Genomic DNA, 26,022 nt, shown 5'->3' on the forward strand with positions numbered 1-26,022 from the left:
GTGACCTTATTATGATTCTAGGCAGCCTCTCTGCTAATGGGTGGGATTGTGTTCCTGTCTTGTTAGTTGTTTGGCATAGGGTATCCAGCACTGTAGCTTGCTGGTTGTTGAGTGGAGCTGGGTCTTGGCGTTGAGCTAGAGATCTCTGGGAGATTTTTGTCGTTTGATATTACGTCGAGCTGGGAGGTCTCTTCAACTTATTTATATACATTTGTAGAGAGTTCTTTTGGCATTCTTCCGGGATTCTGGTGGTCATCTCTTTCTCCAAACTCCAGAACTCCACACCCCAGAGGCCCTCCTTTGGACGTGCTCCCTTTCCCCTTCCATGCCTGTCCTCTACTTTTCAGCATATTTATTGAACACCTTCAATGATCCTGGTACTGTGCTTTCCACTGGCAATACAAAGATGAAGAAGACCAATGTGCTCCCTGCTCACACTTAACACACATTCTAGTGGGGTCAACTTGAAGGCAGCAATATCAAGGGTCAAAGTACATTAGGAAGAAATGTACCCAAATCAAAATATGCATTTCAAATTGAAAATAACTGAACACTAAGTATCCTTGCTTGGTGACATAAGCATGATTTTCCCTAGATTTATCACATTAAAGAATTATTAGCATTCAATTTTAATATTACATGAGTTTAACAAAATGTTTTCCTCTTTATTCCTAAAAAGCCATGACCCTTAGGGAAATGATCTTCTCAATTCAAATTTTCTATGAATGAAGTGGGGAATTGGGACTTCTCAAAATAAGTTTGACAGTTTGTAAATACTTAAGGTATAAAGATTTCAGAAGATTGTCACTCTGTTCTAGACATCAGTGTCATCAAGATGTTAGCATTAAGGCAACAGAGAACCATATTAGCAAGGGCTGGGATAGGAACAGTGAAGAAACTTTCAACCAGGGAGACCAGAGCTGATAATATGGCTTCTGAATTCAGTGTGTCCACCTGAACCCAAATTCGCCTGAACTCAAATTACTTTTCCAGAATCCTGGATGAGAAGAACCCCAAACCAACCTCAAATATAGAGTAATTCATTTCTAAAACTTTTGTTTTTCCACAAGCAAATTATTTTAATGCCCAATATGAGGATCTGTGCTTTCAATTATTTGCTTCTTTGTCCTGCCATATTTAGTCATTGGACGATATCACCCTCAATCCCTCTCAGTTATCTGACAGAGATTTGAGTATAAAATTCAGACTTTAAGGTCTGCAGAGCATGGTTCTTGGTATTGGCTGCAAATTCGAATCACCTGAAGAGATTTGGAAGCCCTGATGCCTAGGCTTTACCACCAGAAATTCTGGATTAATTGGTCTGAGGGTAGCCAAGGCATGGGAATTTTAATATCTCCCCAGTGAGTCCAATGTAAAGCAAAGGTCAAGAACCACAGCTCTGGTGTATGTTATCACTCTTCTTGTCCAATAGTCACATTTTACACATAAAAGGAATGAAGCCCAAAGTGAACATATGGTCTTTTTTTTTAATATGGCTTTTTACATTTGATAGAGCTATCAAGTGGCCAAACCAAAGACAGAAAGTGGATCTCCTGACTCAAGACTCCCCTGTGCCCTGCTGGGATTCATAACTGCTGACTTACCAGCCACCACTAAGGCTTGGACACCCAACGCGTCTTGCAACTGCTACTTGTTTCTTAGCCCAGGAGAATATTTACACTTCTTAGTCTTTTAAAGTCATGAAATGCAGAAGCTAAAAGATCTTGTAGCTGGAAAGAGTGGACCCATGTGAGAGAAAGGAGGTCACTCAAGATTCAAGGCACAACCAGAAGTTTCAAAGAATAGTCACACCAAGCAACAGTGTCATTTGTCAGGGAGAACCTGACTTTAACCAATGCAGCAAGGTCACCAACTCAACCAGGTTCCAAATGAGGTCTGAGTGAGGGACACCTTGATGAAAAGGCTGGCATGATCAAATGTTATTAAATTCAAAGATTTGGTGTTAAAGTCAGCCTATGTGTGTTCATCATTTTGCTTCAAAACTTCTCATGCCTACTCATAATTGGCCTCTTGGTCGTGTTTAGAGAATTCCACAGACACTTCAAGAGATTTCCAAAGTGAATTTTCTGTAATCAGCAGACTGTTCTGCTAAGTGGATCTCAGTGTAAATCTAGTAGCCTGTTACTTTACAGTTTTGGTCATAAAGTCAGCTGCAGAATATCAAAGGAGTTTAGAGACATTTTTATTGAAAAAATGAAAAAAATAACAATGGAACAATAATTTCTATCCCAACTTCTCCCTAGCTTTTGTGGTAAGAGAATAATTTGGGGGAGGGGAGGGGGGGGCATTTCCCAAACTATGTTCCTTAAGCTCTCTTTCCATGGTAAATTAACCAGTGTTACTTTTTAACAAGCTATTCATTACCTTATAAAGTTAAACAAAGTATACAGGTGGACTTCTTGGGTCTTTTGATAGAATAATCTGAATTACTAATATCCAATAGGGGGATACAGTATGCAGAGCTTCTCAGGGAGTTCTTGGTTCCAGGAGCACCTTTCTGGACTGGTGTTCCACAGAACACTTTTTGGGGAAAGCTACTCAAGAAGAATCTTTTGATATACTGCCTTGTTCGGAGGCAGGTAAATTTAACAAGGTTTATTCAAGAGGCAGGCTATGGAGAATATTAAGAGCCAGTAAATTTTCAGATCATCCTCTGGTCTTCTGAAGTTAAACCTATGAAAAGATTATGTAGGGAAACGGTCTCTACCTTCCTACCAACTTTCTTCTTAGACCATATCATGGGCTCTGTGAGAGGTTTGGCTGATGGGAAAGAATTATTCTGATGAAAACAATGGATTTTAATTCACTGATTCCCTGAATTACATACAGTCTCTTCTAGTCACTACAACTATCCCTTGAAACACAGGAAAGAAATCAACGCACCATTTTCACATACTTTCTTGACATTTTTATGTAAAATTTGGAAGGGTTTAACAAATGTGGGCAATATTTCTTAACTGAGAATCATTTGTTTCTTGATTTTTAGAAGTCTAGATCTGAGATCAGCAAACTTTTTCTGGAAAGCACCGGATAACAAATATTTTGGGCTTTATGGGACATAAGATCTCAGTCACAGCTACTCAACTCTGCCGTTGTAGTGTGAAAGCAGCCACAGACAACTCATAAACAAATGAGCATGGCCGTATTTCTATAAAATTTTATTTACAAAAATTGGTGACAGGCAGAATGTGACCACATGGTCATAGTTTGTGGACATCTGGTCTAGATGTAGGTGTTCAGTGAGGATGACCATTGTGTGATGAAATATGTAGTTTATTTCTCCCAATTCCTGGTAAAGGTTAAATGGCAAACATGGGATAAAGATAAGAAGTATCTGGACAAAAATATTTTAGGGTTTGAAAGTTAAGATCCAATCATAAAATAAAACAAAGATATTTTTATCCAATCAGTATTTTAAATCTGAACTTAAATCTCTGCTCCTGTTATAAAACAACATTCCATCTATTCGTTCTACCCTACGTTTGTGATTCCTGGTTGATGGAAACTAAATTTTTCTTAGCTTTATGCACTCCATTAAAAGGGATCCTATAAATCCAAGGTAAAATCAAGATGATAATCATGATAAAGATGCCTGGAACTAGAGGAAGATAAATAAGGGTTGAGCTGTAGATGGAGAAAACAGAGGTCAGGTTTCCATAGTAATAACAAAATAGTATTCACTTTGTGATTTTAACATGGAGCTAGTGCCTCTATCCTCAATACTAACTGTGATTTAAAACTAATGTAAATATATCAGTATTCTATAATTACCGTAATATTGTTCAAAGACTGTACATGGCATGTTAGCAATTTGTTGAATCCTCCAGAAGTATGTTCAAATATTTTAACTTCTAATTTAAACAATTGCTCATCCAAAAGCATGATTATTCCTCATTATCTGCCTCATGTCAATTTACTGAAATTAGATTTGACCTCACTTAGACCTATTTTTTTAGTGTAACTGAAGAACACGGTTGCAGCCAAGTTGGACAAATTCCACATTGAGAACAAGCACTGATGCCTCAGCAGCAGTTGGGTAATTAAAAGTTCATGAAAATTATGGCAGATGCTCAAAAGTACATGGTCCTGTGATTTCATATGGAACCAAGCACACTGTCATCACTCAGATGTGGAATTAATAATAATACAAGCATCCCTTGCTCAACAGAAGTTGAACTGCTCTCAGTCGCAAGTTAAGTCACACATTCATTCTTTGGAACCTCTTTTCCACCCTCTCCACACAATCTGGCATGGAGATATTTTGCTTATCTCAGAAAATTTAATTCTCTGTATTGTATTTTGTATTGTCAAATTCTAGCAACAAGCTACCATATGACAGTAAACATTTGGGTAGAAAAAAATACCATTTTTGGGCCTCCCTGGTGGCGCAGTGGTTGAGAGTCCGCCTGCCGATGCAGGGGATACGGGTTCGTGCCCCGGTCTGGGAGGATCCCATATGCCGCGGAGCGGCTGGGCCCGTGAGCCATGGCCGCTGAGCCTGCGCATCCGGAGCCTGTGCTCCGCAACGGGAGAGGCCACAACAGTGAGAGGCCCGCATAGGGAAAAAAAAAAAAAAAAATACCATTTTGATGTGCTAAGAGCATACTGAAACACTAATCGTTATGAACAGAGAAGTCAACACAATTCATGTACTAATTAGCATCACACATTAGCTTATTACAAGCAAAACACTGCAGCTTGGAGCACTGGGAAAAGATGACGATAGAGAAGATTATAGGATTAATGCAGGCTATTATTTCTCATGGAGTAAGTATTTGAACAGCTTGTAGGATACGCTCCAAGGCTGGTTTTTACCTCTGCCTGTTGCAGCCTTGAGCATTTTCTCACCTTTTACTGGTTACAGGCAGGTATCCTGATTTCAGCTACCAAAAGGATTTTTATGGAACAGTGAGGTCTGCACAGGGATTCTCTTTAATTTTCTAAATAACTGATGCTATGAGAGGGAAACACAGTTCCCACAGAAGTATTCCCATGAGAGTCTCACAGTATAAACAGGTGCCCGCCCATTTACCCTAAGGGGATTGTGGAAATGCAGGCTCAAATTCTATCTTGGAGCTGAAATGTATCCTAAAACTCCCCAGAGAGCAAAGCTCAGCAGCAACCACAACTTTCCTTACGACAGTGTCATACTCCTCCCTCTGACACGTCCTCATTTAAACATAATATAGAGGGTGCCTTGAGCTAGGAGTTACCCAGCAACTGGACTTTCATTTAGTCATCCAGCATGTTTTTACTGAATGGCTGTTGTGTGCCAAGTGTGAGTCCAATGGGGAAGGATGTGAGCTATGTCTATCATACTGGGTTCATCAACTGGATATTCTTCCCCAGCTCATTCCTGACCATCTTCATTTTTCTGACCACACTGTTCTTCCTTAACTGTGAGATACATGGTACTTAAATCAGGGCAGGGCTTCTTAACTCCCCTCTCCCTACACCACCCCACCCACCACATGAAAAATCTGACATATCTTTTCTCGGAAGAACTTCATTTCTTCCAAGAGGTTCTCAAAGAGGCATACATACTCCAAAGAGTGAAAAGGCATTGAATACTCACATGTAGCAGTGTCTATCCTATTTTTAAAGGAGATACCAGTCCTTTTCTGATAAGCACTTCGCAGTATTTGTATTTAGAAAGACTTTCAAGAAGTCTTTCCTTTCACCGCAGACTCCGAGACCTTCTACTCTTCTTTTGTTTACATTCATCTTGTCCTTGAAAGAGATAGTTTAGATGATCACACACACATACTCTCCCAATAAAATAATCATTGTCTGGAGTAGGTTACCCATGTAGTCTACCAAGATTTGTGATTGATTTACCCAAGTTGGCTTACAGAATGTGGATTCCAGAGCAATCAGGATAAGTCCGGGTCAAGGAATCAGTTTAACTAACCTGGCATTCCCAGTAAACATCATATGGTAAATGAGGCTGATGGAAGCACAATCTTCTTGGATATTAAGCCTTCTGCAGATATATTTCCCCATCCCCATCCCCTCCTCTCCAGGAGAAGGTAGGATCAGCAATCTGAACCCAAGGTTAAAGCTTCATGGCATTATCATAATTTGTGATAATAAGACCGCCCTCCAAACTGCTAAACGGCGGAATGATTGTTTCATTTTTAAGCACCTAATTATTTCTAAGAGATGAAGTGCCCAAACAACCCTCTTGGTTTTGAAGAATGCAGCCTCCCTCAAGAGTCCAGTTCATCTCCGTTCAAGTTGGCTGCACCCTCTCTCCATCCTCCTTCTCCCCTTCTGGACTCTGGCTGGCTTTCCCAGTTTAAAATCTTCTGCAGCATTTCTGGTAAACTCTAACGCTTATCAACCAGCCTCCTTATCCTTGGGGGCGTATTGAATATCAGATGAAAACACTGCAGAATTGGACAAGCAATTATTTAGTTTTACAATCATTTCTAATGATTAGAGCAAGCCGGTTTTCACTTGCAGCAGTCAGAGATGAAGAGGAAAAACTGAGATGAGTTCACCAGTCCTTACTTGATTTTCAGCAGTCTGGGAAAAGAATGTGATCTGCAAGTTGCATGATCCAGAGAATATAAAAAGAGACACAAGCCAGTGTGGCACTTGAGTTGAGTTAGTTGTCTTTTTACAAAACCATGCTACTCAAGATCTTCTCTCCAGGTGTTTTGTCTCCAAGGCGGCTCTTGTCTGCTCTGGCTATCACTGACCATGAACGCTGTGGACACAGTCGGTTGAAGGAGAGTCAAACAACGATCAAATGAAGCTTATGAGTGAGAGCCTTACATGATAGCCATTCATCCAGAAGGCACAGACTTGCTGCTGTAACATCTTAGTTGCATCTTTGTACATATATGAGGGTTAATTGATACACCTGCTCCATTTTCGAGTTAACAGTGCCCTGGAAGCTTGGTATCCATCCAGCCATTGCCTGAAGAGGCCATGTCTGGACCATACCCTTGTGGCATTTGTAAACAAGTTGCTTGTCACTGCCATCAAAAAAGTCAATTGGCCACCACACCATATGCTGAGTCTTCTAGCTTCCATTCCCCATTACTTTTTCCTTAAAGTAAAAGTTTAGCATAGCTCACCTCACTATTTTGGAGGAAAAGTGCATTGAGTTTTTTATTCATTCATTTACACCTTCATTTAGTAAATAGTTATGGAGGCACTGAATTTGGCACTGGTGATACAACAATGAGTAAGACAGAGAGCTTAAACTCTGATTTGGGAGACAGACGATGAAAAAGTAAACAAATACACAAGATAATCACAGACTGTAATAATGCCATGAAGGAAACAAAGAATGCAATGAGGAAAACTGATGGTGGCTACTTTAAGTTAGTTCTCAAGCTTGATTTGAGAAAAAATGTAAAGGATCACAAAATGTATACCAATTTATGAGATGTCATTGTGTGAAGTCGTAGTACTTGTCATTTGGTTAATCCCTCATGCTGCCCAGGAGAGGGAGACTTCTTGGTGGTTGGTAAAACTCTTCCTCCAACTGCTCCAGTGAACACCCATCTATGGCTCTGGGGCTGCCCTCTCTTATTCTAAGTTCCATCCTCTACAAAGGACTAGAGAGGAGCAGGACCTGCTGGACCAGGAGAGGTTGAGGGCAGACCTCACAGAGGTGCTGTTCCTGCTTTTGCCTTCTGAACAGCAACAGAGGCTGCCTCCTCATGGCTCAGCCACAAATAAAGCCAGCCTCCCTCTCCTCAATTTCACCAAGAGATGCAGAGAAAGAGAGAGAGAGATGACTAACCAAGGAGAAGTTCTTCTGTGAGGGCTCTGGAGAAAGAATCCTTCTGACTCAAAGTCCTCATGTCACACTATTTTTTTTTAATTGAAGTATAGTTGATTTGCAATGTTGTGTTGGTTTCAGGCGTGCAGCACTGTGATTCAGTTATACACATATATAGATATAGTTTTTCATATTCTTTTCCATTATAGGTTATTACAAGATACTGAATATATTAATAGTTCCATGTGCTATACAGTAGGTCCTTGTTGTTTATCTAGTGTCACACTATTCTTATTAATCATCACCCTTGAGAATTTTGCATCATGAAGAGCAAACACCATAAACAGAATAATGGAGGCATTATCTGTATCTAAGCAGATCTCCTGAGTCTCCACTGCATTCATTTTGCATCAACAGGTGACCACTCACTGACTCTTAAATTGACTAGTCTATGCAGGAGTGAGTTATTCTAAACATGTGTAAATTGAGATCATTTATAACAACGAGAGTTTATACGAAAACACACACACATATGATGGCTATATATATATACACATATATAATGCTTTGTTTCTTTTTAGATAACATTGTTCTCTAAAAAAGCTAGGGGGGAAAAAGCCAGTTTCAAAATGCTTGGAAGCTTTTATCCATTTGGAGGTATTTTATGTTTCAGAATCACTTTGTGACTTAAATTGCTCAAAAATATTTTACCCTCAACTGCCCAATATGTTTTCAAAACAGAAAGATCAATGTGCCCATCAAGGCCCTTCAGGAAACGTATACTCTAATCTTATCTGTATAACCTGTCCCCCATTCCCCAGATAGGATTGCCACAGAAAATGCTGGCCACCCAATTAAATTTGAATTTCAGATAAACACCAAATAACCTTTTAGTATATGAATGTTTCAAAAATTACATGGGAAATACTTAAACTAAAAAATTATTCATTGTTTATCTTGGCATCCTGTATTTTTACTTGCTAAATCTGGCAATCCTGCCCCAAATAAAAGATGTGAATCTCTGACAGTTCCCATCACCACTAGCCACCTTCACTGAATACCTGATTTAAGCCCAGTCATCAAAAGTAAATGTAAATATTGATCAATGTTGAGAAACAAAATTTAATTTAGTTGGTATTGAAGAAGATTGAAAAATACAGTCACCATTGGCCAGGTAAATAGGGAATTGGGCAACTTTTATATAATCTAGATATGCAAACTAGATCATAAACAAGTTCGCTTTCAAAGACTTCTGCCATAATTAATGTGTATAAACCTTGCACAATTGAAACCTAGAATAGTTTGAGTGCTTAAGCCGGAAGAAGGTAAGGTGTTTTCCAAATTCCTAAGAAACAGGTAATAGCTACGGAGACCATGCTCGCATTTTATTTTGGTATTTATGTTAATTTGCTTAACCTCACCTAATCCATCCTCACTCTTGCTTTCTCTAGTTACCTGAACAAGAATAAATACCTGACAGCTATTGACAAAGATACATTTGGAGGAGTTTACAGTGGACCAACCTTGCTGTGAGTAAGACATACAAAAGAATATTTGCCTTTTTTTTTTTTTAATGGAAGGGAGGGGGCCATTAAGAAGAGTAGCTGATGATGTCTGTGGGGAGGGAATGTTGTTGTCTTGGATAAAGACTTCTGCTAGTACTTTTCTGCCCAGCTGTATAGGTTACTGCTTGGAAGAAAGTCCTTGTTCTTTGAGACCCAGAAGACCCCAGATTCCACTGTGCCATCCTGATGCCTGATGCCACCTTGGTGTGGACATTCATGAAGGCCCTCTTTTGGAAAAAAAGACATTTTTGAGCAACTGGTGTTTGCAAAATTCTGAGATATGAGGTCTACAAATAGGCGGAAGGCACTCTAGTCTTTGCTGAGAAATGAATGTGTATTGCATAATGCAGTACATTATGGTATTGTACCGTACGAGGGTTCATAGCACAAAGAAGGAAGAGTATAAACAGTTTGATTCATATCTGGGAAAACTTACAATCACTGGAAAAGATGGGATGTAAACAGTTTTTAAAACAGCATGAAAAAAAGTTATTTGTGCATTTCCTCTGATTTATACCTCCACATGTAATCATGATTAAGTTCTGTTGATTCTGTCTCCCGCAAGCCTTTTCTAGTGCCATCTTCTCCATCCCCTTGGTTTTGCCTTAGTTTAGAACTTCGTTCTTGAGCATCTAGTACAGTCTTTGCCAAAGTGGAACAGAGCCCCCCAGGAGAAGCACAAGAAAATCCATCAGAGGCACGAAGTTTCCATCCATACATAAGAGGTTCCATTTAAAAATAAGAAAAAATTGGGAATTCCCTGGTGGTCCAGTGGTTAGGACTCTGTGCTTTCACTGCTGAGGGCACAGGTTTGATCCCTGGTTGGGGAACTAAGACCCTGCAAGCCACGTGGCATGGTCAAAAAAAAAAAAAAATTAAGTTCTACTAATACTTTACATATAGATGATCACTGTCCCTCAGGTGTCAGGTAGGTAATGATTGCATCCCAAGGGAACAGCTGGTGATCCACAGTCTCGAAGACTTACATCCTCACTCTCACTTTTAACAATTTCACTTCACTTTTAGATTGAATACACCCAGTTAAGTGGGTTTATGGCCTTACTTTCTCAACACACAGGCTCCATATAAGAGGGCAGAGTGACCCTGAAAATCTATTGTACCATACGGGGGTTCATTGTTAACTCATGGCAAAGTACTTAAAAAGTATTATGCATTTTTCTTTTTATAAAAAGACAAGTGAAAAAAAGTGTATTGACCTTTTCTGTGATATTTTTTTTAACCTGGAAGACAGTTTTTAAAGACATCTTTAACTGCTCCTTCAAGATAAAGGTGATATTTCACCAATGAATGAGGAAAGTTGTTGCTCTTCTAAAGAAATGTGTGCTTTGGAGAGAGTCTTTACAAACAGGTATTTGGAAACTTTTCCATGTTATGTAATTTTCCTGATGAAAATAGTGAACGTCACATAAAAATTTTGCTTTTTTAAAATCAGAAATTGAATTTTAACATGTTTTAAAACCTTTCAAATTAAGAGTTGCAGTGGGTTTAAAATCCATATATATAAAATATAAAAAGAAACATCTTTAGATTAGTTTGCAAAAACTACTTGACAGCTGAGAATATGAATTTCAATAAAAACATGTATTTAATTACTGAATTGGATTGCTAGATGAGAATCTTAATTTAGTAAGTACAGCCAAGCCTGCCCTATTCCATTTGGAACCATCTATTTTTGTGAGGTAACTTTTTCAATTGACAACCATTTAAACCAAAACCAAAATAAACTGACCCAGAAGCAGACCTCTGAATAGCTGTATCAGAAAGTGTTAAATGACAATTTTCATAATTAGTAAAGTATTATTTAATAACATTGATTTCACTTTGGTGAAATATTTTTTTAAATATTACTTATTTGTTTTATCCTATCCTATTTGTTTTATCCTATCCTTTTAAAGGTATGGTTAGTGTGTTTTGTAATGTATAATATATAACATGGTATTACAGTAATATGTGTATAGAGCTCATAAATATACATATGTTAAAGTACATACTCAGACATTTTTTACTTATAAATACATGACACTGAAAGAATTTGAAGACCAATAGTGTAGACCAGAAACATTCAAAGTGTGGGTCCACTACAAGGTTGGCTCCAGAATGTACTTCAAAGCACAGCTTCCTTCATGGAGAAAGTCCTCCTATGAGAGCAAAGTTGTCCAAACTAAGCAGTGTGCTTAGTGAAGTAGTTGCTTACATTCCAGTACAAGCTTCTTACTTTATCAAGGACTCATAAGAAACAGCCAATGGTCACCACACTTTGAGTAGCACTAGTCTAAATGACAAGAGTCTCCAAATCTCCCCTGGCATTCTATCTTTGACCTTCTCAATTTTACCCTCCCCAAACCTCCTTGTGTTCAAATGCAAATAGGATCTTAAAAACCAATGCTGGTCTCCCATTCCCCTCAGGATAAAGACCTTGGTGTGGCATGCAAAGCCCTGCTATAATCTTCAGCTTTATCTCTCACCCCTCTATACACTCCTGACCAATCATCCGTCCATATTGAAGCTGCCAGCTCCCCTAATATTCCAACATACTTATATGGCTATGCTAAACTCTTGCTCTTCCTACTGCTTTGAAAACCCTAGCAAACCTTATCTGTCTGATAAGCACCTACTACCATTTTGACATTTGAGTAAAGATCTTTCTGAAGTCATTCTTGGCCCTCCTCTCCTTAGGGAAGGATGACCATTTCTTCCCTTATACTCCCCGCCTCTATTTGTGCATCTCATGGCACCAGTGACATGTTTCTATCTATCTCTCCAGGAGCTCCTAGAGGGCAGGGGCTATGTCTGTTTCATTTCTACAGTTCTAGTTCATATTACAGTGCCTGAAACACAGTATTTGCTTAAAAATGTTTGTGAAATTAATACAGTATACTATAAATATTTGAATCACACTTCCATAAATGCTATGGCATTTAAGTAGTAGTCACATTTTAAAGATATTATAGTACATTGTCCTTATGGGAGAGTGTCCATTTCTACTTCTTTGGAAGTGGTAAATTAAATTACCTATTTGTTTGTGCTGCTTAAAAGTTGTTTTGATAGTTTTGGTAAGTCTTTTTTTTACAAGACTCTCTAACCAAGTTAAGAGCAGATGTGCAACAGCTTGACGATGCCAGTTCTGCTTCCTAGGGGCATGCCAGGTTATAAAAAGTGAACTAGATTAGGAGCTAGACCTGGAGTTGATCCTTGGCTCCATCACTAATTGTGAGACCCAAGTCTCAGTTTTCTTATTTGTCAAAACAGGGTAGCTAAAAGTAGTGAAACTTAAGTAAGAAAATAAATCTGAAGTATTTCATATATGCTTAATAAATGGTAAACATTATCATTACTTTCACTTCTTCCTGACTCTTGACAGCATCACTATTCTTATCTTTCATAACCTCTCTGATCACTCCCTCCCGATTTCTCTCACTAGAGCTCACTGCCCCAGAATTTCAGTGTGGCTCAGTCCTGGATCTTTCTCCTCTATATCTTCTCCTTTGGTTAAATCATTTGCTCTCTAATATTATGAGAATATGAATAATTTCTAAATTTCAGGTTTCTGACCACAGCTCTTATTTAGTCATCTCACCTGCATGGAATTCCTCCCTCCACTCCCTCTCATTCCTACCCATTCCCATCAGTTTGATGAAACTTTTCCTGACCAACCTCTGCAAATGTACAGTCAACATTTACTGAGCACTTGATAAGCCCAGGACTCTTCATTATGAGCTTTCAATAGGGGAGGGTCACCACTTTGAAGGATGGTCAGGGAAAGCCTCATCAAGAAGGTCACAACTGGGAAAAGATTGGAAGGTCATAAGGGAGCAAGTCATGTGACTATATGAGGGAAGAGCATTCTAGGCCAAGTGCAAAGAGCCCCAGGTGAAAACATACCTGAAGAGGCTGTTATAGCTGTTATAGCTCAAGCAGAGTGAAGTAATAGACATATACATTTCATCCAAAAACAGCAGAACACATTCTTTACAAGTGCACATGGAACATTCTCCAGAATAGATCACATCCTAGGCCCAAAAAGAAGTCTCAATACATTTAAGATTGAAATCACATCAAGCATCTTTTCCAACTGCAATGGTATGAGACTAGAAATCAACTACAAGAAAAAAATGGAAAAATCACAAACACATGGAGGCTAAACAATATGCTACTAAACAAAAAATGGGTCGTTGAAGAAATTAGAGGAAATCAAAAGATACCATGAGACAAATAAAAATGGAAGCACAGTGTCCCAAAATCTATGGGATACAGCAAAAGCATTTTTGTTTTTTTTTTGTTTTGTTTTGGTTTGGTTTTTTTTGCGGTACGCGGGCTTCTCACTGTTGTGGCCTCTCCCGTTGCGGCGCACAGGCTCCGGACGCGCAGGCTCAGCGGCCATGGCTCACGGGCGCAGCCGCTCCGCGGCATGTGGGATCCTCCCAGACTGGGGCACGAACTCGTGTCCCCTGCATCGGCAGGCGGACTCTCAACCACTTGCGCCACCAGGGAAGCCCAGCAAAAGCATTTTTAAGAGGGAAGTTTATAGGGATGTAGGCCTACCTTAGGAAACAAGAAAACTCTCAAATAAACAATCTAAAATTATACCTAAAAGAACTAGAAAAGAAGAATAAACAAAACCCAAAGATAGTAGAAGGAAGGAAATCATAAAGATTAGAGCAGAAATAAATGAAATAGAGACTAAAGAAACAGTAGAAAAGATAAACAAAATTAAGAGCTGGTTCTCAAAAAGATAAACAAAATGGATAGACTTTTAGCCAGACTTATCAAGAAAAAAGAAGAGAAGGCCCAAATCAATTAAATCAGAAATAAAAGAAGAAAAGTTATAACTGAACTACAGAAATACAAAGGTGTTTTCCAAACTATCTACCAAAGATGAAGGTAAAATAAAGACATTTTCAGATGTGCAAAACCTCAAAAACTTGATTTCCCACTGACCTTTTCTTGAAGCATAAACAAATAAAGAGAAAAATGAGAATTTTAATGATCAACATTGGAAAGAGGCAAATGGAATTCCCAGGATGACCAAAAAGGGAGGCCCTGAGAATCTTGAAACCAGGAAATCTACATCAGGGCTAAAGGAGGGCTCCAAGAGAAAGTTCTACAAATAAAAAGGGATTGATAGATTATATGATAGGACTGACTTTATGAAAAACTGAGTTGAGAGATATTTTAAGAACTTTGGAGCATATAACAAGACTCAGCAAGAGGTCCAGTCAAACCAAGATATGTAAATAAAGAGAAATAGACATCTCATGAGGAAACTAAAAATGTTACACAAGAAATAAAATGAAATCACAATATGCAGGCTTGTAATAATCAAAATACTAAATATAGGTTTAACCAAATACAGCCTAAAACTATTTCAGGAAAGTTAAGGGGGTGTCAGAAGGATGTATGTGCAGGGTGATGGAAGAGAGCTAAATCCTCATCTTCCAAAGTAGGGAGTCAGTGGGTGAATGAACAACCAATAAATCAAGAAGTATTTTCAATTATGGAAAGAATACTGGAAGTTGAAAGTGGTTGCTTCAGGGGCATCAGAGAGCAGAAGGCAGGGAAGAGCTGCACAGGAATCTGCTGTGTGTGTTAAGTTTCCAGTATAATTTGCTTTATAAAAATAGGTTCATGCATTATTTTAATAAAATTCTAAATTAAATTTTAAAATAACACCACAAAGCATAGGAAGAAAGGAGAATGGAGATTGTAGCATTTGAGAGGCTCGTAGGAGGAAAATAAGAATTGAATAAGAGTCCAGTCTCATTTCTCCACTTCCAAGCATCTGTCTTAAAATACATCTGTTAACTAACCATGTATGGCCTTGCAACATCACTTTAATTCTTGTCTTGAACTTTTGTCAAAATCTTCATTACTTTATTTCCCCCATATCTTCTCCCCATAACTAGAATTTAAGATCCTAGAGGAAATGGACTGTGTCTTATACTTTTTGTAATCCCCCCACTTCAAAAAAGAAGACAGCAAGTACTCAATAAATCTTGATAAAGTATAACTTAATATCAAAAAGCCATGATTTGGCTATGATTTGGAGTAAAAGCCAAACTTGGAAAATCTTAAACTCCATCTAAAGAGAAGATAATTGGAGTATATGTATACCTCATAAAGGTATTTGTGAATGACTGTATTCATCTCTGTTGACTAAAACAGTCAAATTTGCCCACTTAGTTTACCACCTGTTTTCAAGGTCATGTCTTTAAAAAGAATCTAACTTAAAATAGCTGCAACATCTAAAGTGAGATCTCATCTCCAATCTTTGCTAATTTTTAAAAAGCCTTTTAAATTTAGTTTCATAACATTTTTTCCTTATTGAGTTTTTAATCAAGATATACAATATCATTTTCCATTTTTATACTGTCCATTTTTGATTATTGTGTTTTCTTTTCATCTTATTGTGAAAGAGAAGCTCTTGGTGTTTATAACCCCAAAGGAAAGAACACACTGAAATGTAATGCCTTCCATAATAACCAGAGTCCTCCAAGGTCTAAATTATGTAACTCACTCTAATAAGCATTTAACTTACTGTTGATAATGACTATATTATAATTGTCCCACTTACTATTATAAGTAACTCCTAAGAAGATGAAATCCTGTGATAATATACTTGAGCTTGCACTACATGTTATCAACAAAAACAAACTTCAAAATAAACTATTGTTGCCATTAGCTGATCAAATTAATCATTTGAAAATCCAAGAGTCATAGCACTGCCATCTTGTTTTAGAGAAAAATAAGTCTTTCATATATTTCTTTTGACTCGTAATGCTCTCCACAAGGTCATACTATTAGGTGGCTGAAAAATTGTGGCAGGGTTCTTTCTAGCATGGCTGAAGTCCACAGGCGTGTTGACTACATGATTTTCTAGGTTGATTCTGGGCAAAATTATTTTTTTATTGAGGTATAATTTACATACAATAACATGCACATTTTTAAAGTGTACAGTTTGATGAGTTTTGGCAAAACTATGTTACCTCAGTGAAGGCTTAGAACATTTTCATGACCCAGAAACTTCTCTCATGCCCCAATGTCCCATAGACAGCCACATATCTTTTTATTCTTCTAGTGTAAAAATAGGAGTGAAATGATCAGGTCACAGGATAGATGTATATTTAACTTTATAGGATATACTGTCAAACTGTTTTCTAAATGACTCTCCCATTTTCTAGTCCCACCAGTGAAGTGAGTTTCATACTTGCCAACCTATTGTATTATCAATCTTTTTTATTCTAGCCATGCTAGTGGGTGTAAAGAGATATCTCATGGTGGTTTTACTTTGTGTTTCCCTGACTATTAATGATGTCAAGCACCTTTTCATGTACTTGTGAGCCATTTGTATATTTTCTTTTTACGAGGGTCTGTTCAAATATTTTATCCATTCTTAAAGTTGGGTTGCATGCCATTTTGTTGTTATTGAGGTGTGGTCCTGGGTAATGAAATCAGTTTTAGTCCTAACTACCAGTCCTCTGTCATCCCTAGTTTATACTCTCTTTCTGTTTCTCTTTTCTTTCTAAGGAGACATAGCTAATCTGAAACAAACTCACACAAGGTGTTCATTAACTCATTCTGCAGATATTTTACTGAGCACTTACTGAACTCCATGAAAATTATAAGAATAAGATACAACCTCTGCCCTGAAAGAAGTTACAATCAAATTCAGGAGAAATGTGAATAAGGCACTATATGTTTAATGTAAAAAGAGCCATAAGAAGTATTTAAAGAATCAAGATAGCATTTCTGGTTAGGGTGACCAGCAAAGGCCTTTTAAAAAGAGGTGGTATTTGAGATGGGCTTCAGGTGAGGGGTAGAATGACAATAGACAGAGATAGAAACTATAAGAGGAAGAACAAAGGCAAGCCTACAGTAAAACAGGACATATTCTAAGAGGAACAACAACCAAGAAAACATAATTTGGGCCAAAGGATAGTGTCTGAAAAGCGCGTTGTGTTGAAATCATGTTATGGGGACATGACCTGACTCAGCAGGTAAGGATGACCCACTGAAGGTTACCATGGAAAGATTAGTAATAGCTGCATAATCCATTACAGTTTGTGGCCCTCTTCAACTCACCCCATGCTTCCTTTCCTTGGCCTCTGCCCACCCTTGACCCTGACTATATTAACCCTGGGTAGCTCTGTCCCAGCCATGGCACTGGGACCGTTCATCTCTACATCTTGGCTGTTTGACAGGCACTGGCCCTCCCTCAGAGGGAGGGAAATCGAGCCCAAAGGCCTAATCAGCCTAGTGTTCTTAGTCTTCCTTTCTGTGCCTGCCAGCAGAGCCCCTGGAGTAGCTCTCTTGGAGAGGAAGGGAGCTTCCCAAGGGTGGAAAACCAGAGGAGTTTGTCTACTAGGCTGCTCTACTCTGGGCTGTGAAATGAGTTACAAAGACAAACAGACCTCTTGCAGTGCCCGACTTGGGCACTAAGCCAGACTCATGCCAAGGAAGCCGGGTTGTCAGGGAAGCAACCAAAGCAGGATAAGCAACCTATCCTCCTAAGTCATACACCCTTTTCTCCAGAGGCACAACAAAGGAGAGGGCCTGTGACCATTTTGTAGAGTCTATGAGAGCTGCAAGGAAGGTCACAGAAGAATTTGAAGAGAAAGAGAAGACAATTACCTTTCCAGAATTGTGTGCATGCTGGCTTCTTGCTAAAAACAAAAGGATGGTCTGCTTCAGCCCTAGGAATCTTTGGACCAAAGGAGTTATGTCAACAACTTAGGATACTTGATTCCCCCCAAATCCAGATTTATTGATCAGTAGCATCTCTTACTACCATAGCCATTAATATGAGAAGAAAGGATTAATACTTTAAGTCATGGAAATCTATAATGATAAGGTTACTTTTTACAATTATTGAGAAATTTTCAGAGCATTTCCCAACTAGGGGGATGACTCTGGGAGGAGAAGGATGATGGACTTATTGCAAAGATCCTCAAAGCCATACAAACCTTTCAGCTTCAATTGACTAAAAGCCCAGCTACTATTGTCCTCAAAAGATTTTTACTTTAAATAAAGTTCTGCAAAGCACTGAGAGCCACTGTCCTAGAGCAATGGCCTCAAATGATCATGCATTTTACATCAGGGGATTCAGTCTGAGTAAAGGTTTTGTATCTATGCCACGCCAAAAAGTAAACTAGGATGACTGCATCTCTAAAAAAGAATAATTCACAAATCCATTAACTGTTTCTTTTAACTCAGTTTTGCTAAAGTCAATTATTTAAAGGCTTTTTACTTTGATCAAAACTGATAGACCTACTTGAGAATGGACTTGAGGATATGGGGAGGGGGAAGGGTAAGCTGTGACAAAGCGAAAGAGAGGCATGGACATATATACACTACCAAACGTAAGGTAGATAGATAGTGGGAAGCAGCCGCAGAGCACAGGGAGATCAGCTCGGTGCTTTGTGACCGCCTGGAGGGGTGGGATGGGGAGGGTGGGAGGGAGGGAGATGCATGAGGGAAGGGATGTGGGAACAGATGTATATGTATGACTGATTCACTTTGTTATAAAGCAGAAACTAATAAAAAAAAAAAAAAAAACTGATAGAACAGGGCTTCCCTGGTGGCGCAGTGGTTGAGTCTGCCTGCCGATGCAGGGGACACAGGTTCATGTCCCAGTCCGGGAAGATCCCACATGCCGTGGAGCGGCTGGGCCCGTGAGCCATGACCGCTGAGCCTGCGCGTCCTGAGCCTGTGCTCCGCAACAGGAGAGGCCACAACAGTGAGAGGCCCGTGTAACACAAAAAAAAAAAAAAAAAAAAAAAAAAACCCCTGATAGAACATAAAAGAATCTTTACTGAGTCTGAATTCTAGGTAAACAACACTTGAAGTTTCAGGGAAAAAACTAGAAAAAATTTTCTAAACCATATTAATTTTCTAAACCAGTTTTATTAACTAATCAGTGGTCTTTAGCCAAGAGCCCTCAACAGTGATGAACTTCAGAATAAAAAGCAAGTAGGAACACATATTTTTTTCTCTGCAACTTTACATGTAAATAAATCTACATTTGAGTGAGTGCCTACTAGTCTCAGTGCTAAACATTTTAAAATAAATTATTTTATTTTATACTATCAATCCCAAAGGTTTCTGACCTTTCCACGCTACTCCACTCATAATTTCTGGTAATTTTACCCATATCAATTCTCAGTTGTATGATGAAAGAAGATAAATGAGATTGCATAGGGCCAAATAGATGAGGCAAAAATCATGCATACTCTGTTCTGTAGCAGGTTTTACTCATGATTTTATAATTCACTAAAAGATAATGATAACAGGCTGATAGGAGGGGTGAATCAACCTGAGATTAAATTTTTAAATAAATAACCCACAAATATAAATAAAGAAGCAGTTTACAGTGTATACAAATGAGGCATTCAATTTTTCCCAAGTAAATATGGATGAGTACTAAATCTTTGACTCTTCTGTGATTTTTACTCTTGGAACAGGTGGAAGGAAATAAGGTAGTTAAGGGTTTTCATTCTGACATGCTATCTCTGTCAAGTCTCTGAAATCCATTTTGTTAATTATGTTCTGCTTCTGAGTCTAAAAGAAACAAACACTCGAACGAAAGTGGACTTTTCATTTCTCACAGACTGATAGTGATGGTCATTAGGTATGTGTTGTGCGTCGGGGAGGACAGGGGAGAGGACTTAACACTGAGGAGGACATGTTTGTGTTTCAGCATTTGACTATCGGTAATACCTTGCCATCATTTCCTCTTGTTACTGTGTGGAGGAGCTCCAACCTTACTGAATTACAGTATACAGGTAGTTTTTCATTCCAGGATACATAATGCTGAGACAGTCAACTCCATGAGCTTTCATAGGTCATGGAAGCTATAGTCTTAAATGAAGTGTAATTATGCAAACTCAAGAGTGAAAAGAAAGAAGATAACAGTGATTATCGGAGTTACAAAGCAATTTTGTTTGTACGCAAAGACTTCAAGAAATGATTGGTAATTTATGATCATCTAAATCTTTAGACAAATATTTTCTTATTAATAATAGGGGCGATTTTTGAGCTTCAGCTGTGTGCTAGGTTCTTTACAGATCACCTTGAGTCTCTTTAACTATTCAATAGTAAGTGCCATGATCCCTATTTAACAAATGAGAAAACTGAGGTGCAGAGATATCAGGTAAGTCCCCAAGGTCACCTGGCCATAAGTGGTGATATTAGGATGCAAACCCAGCCTTAACCCAGAAACACCATCAATTTACAGCACATCAGGTCAACCCCTTTCACATAAGATGATTCTTGCTCCTGTTGTAATCCTCCAACTTTGCTTGATCATTTTCTTAAATTTCTACTTAAACATCCCCAGTTCTTGATCATCTGACTCTGAAAAAAACCAAAGTCCTCACCAAGGCCTTCAAAGACCTATGCTGTTCGCCCCCCACCCATGACCCAGTATCTCTGATCTCATCTTCTGCATCTTTCCTCATCACTCCACTCCAGCCACACTGAACTGGTGCCCCCAGGCACGTTCTCACCTTGGGGGTTATGCACCAGCTGTTCTCTCTACCCAGGAGGCTCCTTCCCCAGATATCCATGGGACCTGCTCTTCTGACTCCTTTGAGTTTTTGCTTAAATGTAAGCTCCTCACTGAGGTCTTCCCTGAATTCCCTGTTTAAATGTGAAGCTGCCCATCACCCTTCATCTCATTTCCCTGCTTTCTTTTTCTCCATGATACTTAGCACCATTCAAACTTCTAGCCATTTTATTTTATTTTTTTTTTTATTTTTTTTTTCTTTTTGCGGTATGCGGGCCTCTCACTGTTGTGGCCTCTCCCGTTGCGGAGCACAGGCTCCGGATGCGCAGGCCCAGCGGCCATGGCTCACGGGCCCAGCCGCTCCGCGGCATATGGGATCCTCCCAGACCGGGGCACGAACCCGTATCCCCTGCATCGGCAGGCGGACTCTCAACCACTGCGCCAACAGGGAGGCCCTAAACTTCTAGCCATTTTAGACATCTACTGACTTGTTTACTCTTTCTCCCTCCATTAGTATGTAAATGTAATGGGAGAAGAGATTTTTTTCTCTCTTTCCCCATGGTTGTAACCCCAGTGCCTGATACAATGACTCACACAGAGCAGAAACTCCTTAAGAACGCCTCTTTTCTTATGGGTTCTCTGAAAAAGAGCAAGCCCAGTAGCGAAGTAGTCCATGTGAGCAACTTGTAAATTCTTGTTGCCAGTCAATCCTCATATGAAAAAACTAAAGACATTTACCTGTGGGCACCGGGAGCTTGGAGGGATCTTAAAGTAGAATACCTGATTTTAAAACATGCTAATGATTGACTCATGTTGTAGAAACATAAGCAGTTTATATAAAATGAAGTTGAGGCAGATGCCCTCCTGCCTCCTCATTGTTGCTTCTGGACCATTATCTCTCCTCCTCCTTAAAACCTCTCCCCAACTTTGACTCTCGTGCCCTCAAACATTATCACCCTAATATACTTTTTTTTTAAACACTCTTTTTTTGATGTGAATTCTATACAAACCTTTAATTTTTTTTCAATTTTATTTTCTTTCTTTTTTTAAAAAAAATGTTTTTATTCAAGTATAGTTGATTTACCACCCAAATATCTTTTTTGTTGTGATTTGTGAACTCCAAAGTTACTCCGTCTCATTTCTTGAAGCTCTCAGCACCTGATGTACTGTTACTGATTCCTCTAACACTACTCCTTTCATAATTTTTGTTGATTTCAGTATCCATGTGGATCTTCTTTCCTATACCCTGGCCTCTGACTTCCACTCCAGTAACCTTGTCCTCCACTCTACCTCTAGACTTCAGGTCCATGGTCATAGGCCTGTCATGACCAATGATTCCAAACCCTTCATAATCTCAGTCTCAAACATTCTGCTGTCTTTCCACGTGTTTCCTTCTAATACAGTCATTCCTTCAATTCTCTGGTCTTACTAGGAGCTACAATCTATTACTAATATTTCACTGTCTTTCACCTCTCTCATGTCTTCATTTCTTCCTTATGAAGCTTAAATTCCATATCTATCATTATAAGCACTGACTAGTACACACAGCCAACTAACTACCTTGACCCTCTCACTATCATCCTTGCATAGAAAAACCCTACCTTGCTTAAGTCCAATTCCCACCTACTGTGGGCCTGGACTTTTGCAGGTGGGCTCGGCAAGTGGTTTCATTTTAAATCATTCACCGCTGGTGGGCCCCAAGTGCTGTACAGCAATAACATCCCATTTCCCTAGGCACTCTCCCAGATGAACATGTCAGACCTCCTCCCCTCTCCTCAATTCTCTAGTCCTCTCTCATTCTCATGCCCAGCTGATCACCTTGACTTCCATTTCATTTAGAATAAAATCAATCAGAAGAAAATTCCTCATGGCCCCACCACCACATCTACCCACCTTCCTGTATCTATGTCTACACCCTCTGTCTCCTCTCTTGAATTTTAAGTCACTTTTTAAGGCTGGGCCCTTCACCAAGGTCTTGGGTCCCATGCCCTCTCAGCAATTCAAGGGCATTGCTTCGGCAATCCTCGCCCTTCTGTCCCAGAGCATCTATATTTTCCTCTTTACTGGATTATCTCCCATCAACATTTAAACATGCTATTGTTTCTCCCATCTTAAAACAATATTTCTTGAGCCTATGGATTAAAAGACACCTAAGACACATATCAGTCAGCTGTAATACTTAGGTCAACTTGGCTCCTGACTCCAGTGAGACAACTACCTTGCCTCTCTTGGAACACTGATTGAATATTTGATGACTTTAAAGAGTTATTATTATTTTTAAGTGTTCTTTTATTTTTAAAAGATACTTTAACTTTCAGGACTATATACTGAACTACTTATAATTTTAAAATATCCCTTCAACTCCATATCTACCTCTGTATTCTTTTGTAGCAAGACATCACAAAAGAGTTGGCTAGAATCCTAAATCCTCTCCCCCAATCCCTGTTAAGCTCACTCCAATCATGTTTTCACCACGCCACCAAAACTTCTCTTTTCAAGGTCACCAGTGACTTCCACAGTTGCTAAATCAAATGGCCAATTCTTAGTTCGTGTCTCAGAAGCATTTAACTATGCTGATGACTTCATCCTCCTTACAATACCTTTTTCTTTTGGCTTCCAAGACACCACTTTCTCTTGGTTTTTCTCCACACCTCTGATTGCTCCTTCCCAGTCTCCCTCTCTGGTTCTTCCTCTTCTTGTTGATCTCTTGTTGTTGGAGTACCCCAGCGTTCCACCTGTGGCCTTCTTTTTATCTCTCTTTACTCGTGTCCTTGGTGATCTCATCCACTCATATGGCTTTGCATAATGCCTGTGATATCTAAATAGAAATCTCCAATCCAGACAACTCTACCAAATTCCAGACTTATAACACACTGCCTACTTGACACTGCCACCTGGATGTCTAATAGGCATCTCAAACTTGACCTGTCAAAACTAGACCTCTGACCATTCCTCCAAATTTGCTTTACCTGCAGCCTTCCCCATCTCAGGAAATGGCAACTCCATTCTTCCAGCTGCAGACCATATGTCATGGAGTCATTCTTGACCTCACTTTCTCTCAGACCCCATATCCAAATCCATCAGAAAATCCCATTCGTTCTACCTTTTAAATCTATACAAACTCCAACAATTCTCAGCATCTCCACTGCCACCACTCTGGTCCAAGGCACCATCTTGTCTATTGTTGGTCTTCTTGTGTCCACCCTTTGCTCCCTTTGGTTTATTCTCAAAGCAGTAGTTTGATCCTTTTAAAATAAGCCAGATTGTACCATTCCTCTGAAGGCTTTTGATCTCACTGTGATGAAAAGACAAAGTCCTTTTGATGGCCTACAAGGCACACACGATCTGGCTCCTCATTACCTCTCTGACTTCTTCCATATTTCCTAACCCCCTACTGTCTCAGCTCCAGCCATACTGGCCTCCCTGCTTGTTTAAACATACCAGGTACACTCTCATCCCAGGGACTTTGCACTGACTGGTCTCTCTGCCTGGAAGGCTCTTTCCCAGATATAACTATGGCTCTCTCCCTCATCTCCTTCAGATCTTTGCTCAACCAACTCCTCAGTGAGGTCTTCCCTGACACCCTTCCCCATCTCTAATTGTGACCTACCTCTGGGCTCTTCCTTTCCCCTACTCCGTATTGCTTCTCCCCAAGGTACTTATCGTTATCATCTAACATACTGTTACTTTAAAAAAAAATTATCCCTCTCTATAGAATGTAAGCATAAGAAGAGCAGGAATTTCTGCATGTTTAGTCAACTGCTATAACTCTAGATTCTAGAACTGTACCTGAGACATAGAAAGCAATCAATAAATACTTATTGAATAAATGCACATGCTGTTTTAAAATTTTAAACAAATAATTAAACAAGCTCACTGTCTTGAACTTACAGCTTTTAAGCCCTAGTTATTTTTAACTCAGTATCAATAAATTAATTAAACTGCTTTTTAAGCAGTAAGTTAACCTTCTTTCTGCTCTTAGATGCATTTCATCTACCAATTTACAGATGTGACTACACATTTATAATGGATCAGCTTCTACATACTGACCTTTAGAAAACCCCACATTCATTACAAGCAAACATAAAAGAGACTTGCAATTGGTGCTGAAACATTGGCAAGCCGATTAGTGCTTATTTAATTTGCAATTGAATTCATCAAAGGTTAATCGTGTATTTGATAATGACAAAATATCTCACAAAAAAATAGAAACTGTTCCAATGTTTGGGGATGCTAGAGCACCTAATTGCTTCTGAGGAGCAATTTGTTCTTCCTATGACATCAAATATCAGTTGGGTCTTTTTTTTTTTCCTGGCATCCTTAAAATTTGGTGATATTCTTGCCCAGTATATAACCCTGCAGGCCTCACTCTCTCCAAATTCAGGTCCTGTTACTTTCATTAGACACTTAACTTGAGATGGTTCCCATGACCTAGGCTATTAGACTTCAAACTGTCTGCCAGGCTCAGCTCAGCTGCATTCTGTTTTGTGAGTAAATACTTGCTAGAGACAAATTCTCTTGAAGTTCAGTGTCCATCACTTGATGAGCTCCTTGTGGAAAGTGCCAGAGTCAGTAAGAGAGAGGGAGGCCCTCCAGCTAGTAGGCTTCATTCAATATGGCTGCATTCACAAAGGAATTCAGGTCCTTTAACAGCTGATAGCTACTCTCCATATTCTTATCACTTCAAAACCAAAATTTAAAAATTAAACTATACTTTGAAGGATTTATTTTAGGAAAGATACACTATTAGGAAATTCTGGATTCAAAGTGGTCAAATAAAAATTTAGATGAATGTGAAAAGATACAGCTTCAAATAACTTAAAATGATCCCTGCCTTGTTAAGTCTGAGGATTTCTTCAGACTGAGGCTCTTTCTCCATCAACTCCAGATTTGGAGATTGTCCAGTGTAGCTCAGCACTCAACAAGTATTTATTCTCAGCTCTTGCACACTTTTACATGCTAAATGGAGTAGTGATTAAAAGTCAAAGATGATGCATTGAACTTAAGCCTTTATTTCTTCTCCCTCCCGAGATGCCTCTAAAAAGATGGGAAAGAAAATTTTAATGTACATAAATCAACAAGGACAAAGAAGACAGGTGAGGGCAAATGGATGGTCTGGAGAGCTACAGAATTCGGGGGGGGAAAAAAGGCAGAGGAGAAGGAGGCAAAACCCACAG

The 26,022-nt window shown here is 39.1% G+C and overlaps 1 protein-coding gene across 3 annotated transcripts in view; it reads left to right on the top strand.

Annotated features, from left to right (window-relative positions):
• Nucleotides 1-26,022, top strand: part of TSHR (thyroid stimulating hormone receptor) — a 163,399-nt gene that overhangs the window by 125,487 nt on the left and 11,890 nt on the right. For all 3 annotated transcript variants that reach the window (XM_082619937.1, XM_082619938.1, XM_082619939.1), the window contains one exon: nt 9,211-9,288. In XM_082619937.1, coding sequence (XP_082476063.1) covers nt 9,211-9,288 — 78 coding nt within the window. The remainder of the gene's footprint in view (nt 1-9,210; nt 9,289-26,022) is intronic.

The sequence above is a fragment of the Mesoplodon mirus genome (assembly GCF_964341445.2).
Source record: "Mesoplodon mirus genome assembly, chromosome: 4".
Taxonomy (NCBI): Eukaryota; Metazoa; Chordata; class Mammalia; order Artiodactyla; family Ziphiidae; genus Mesoplodon; species Mesoplodon mirus.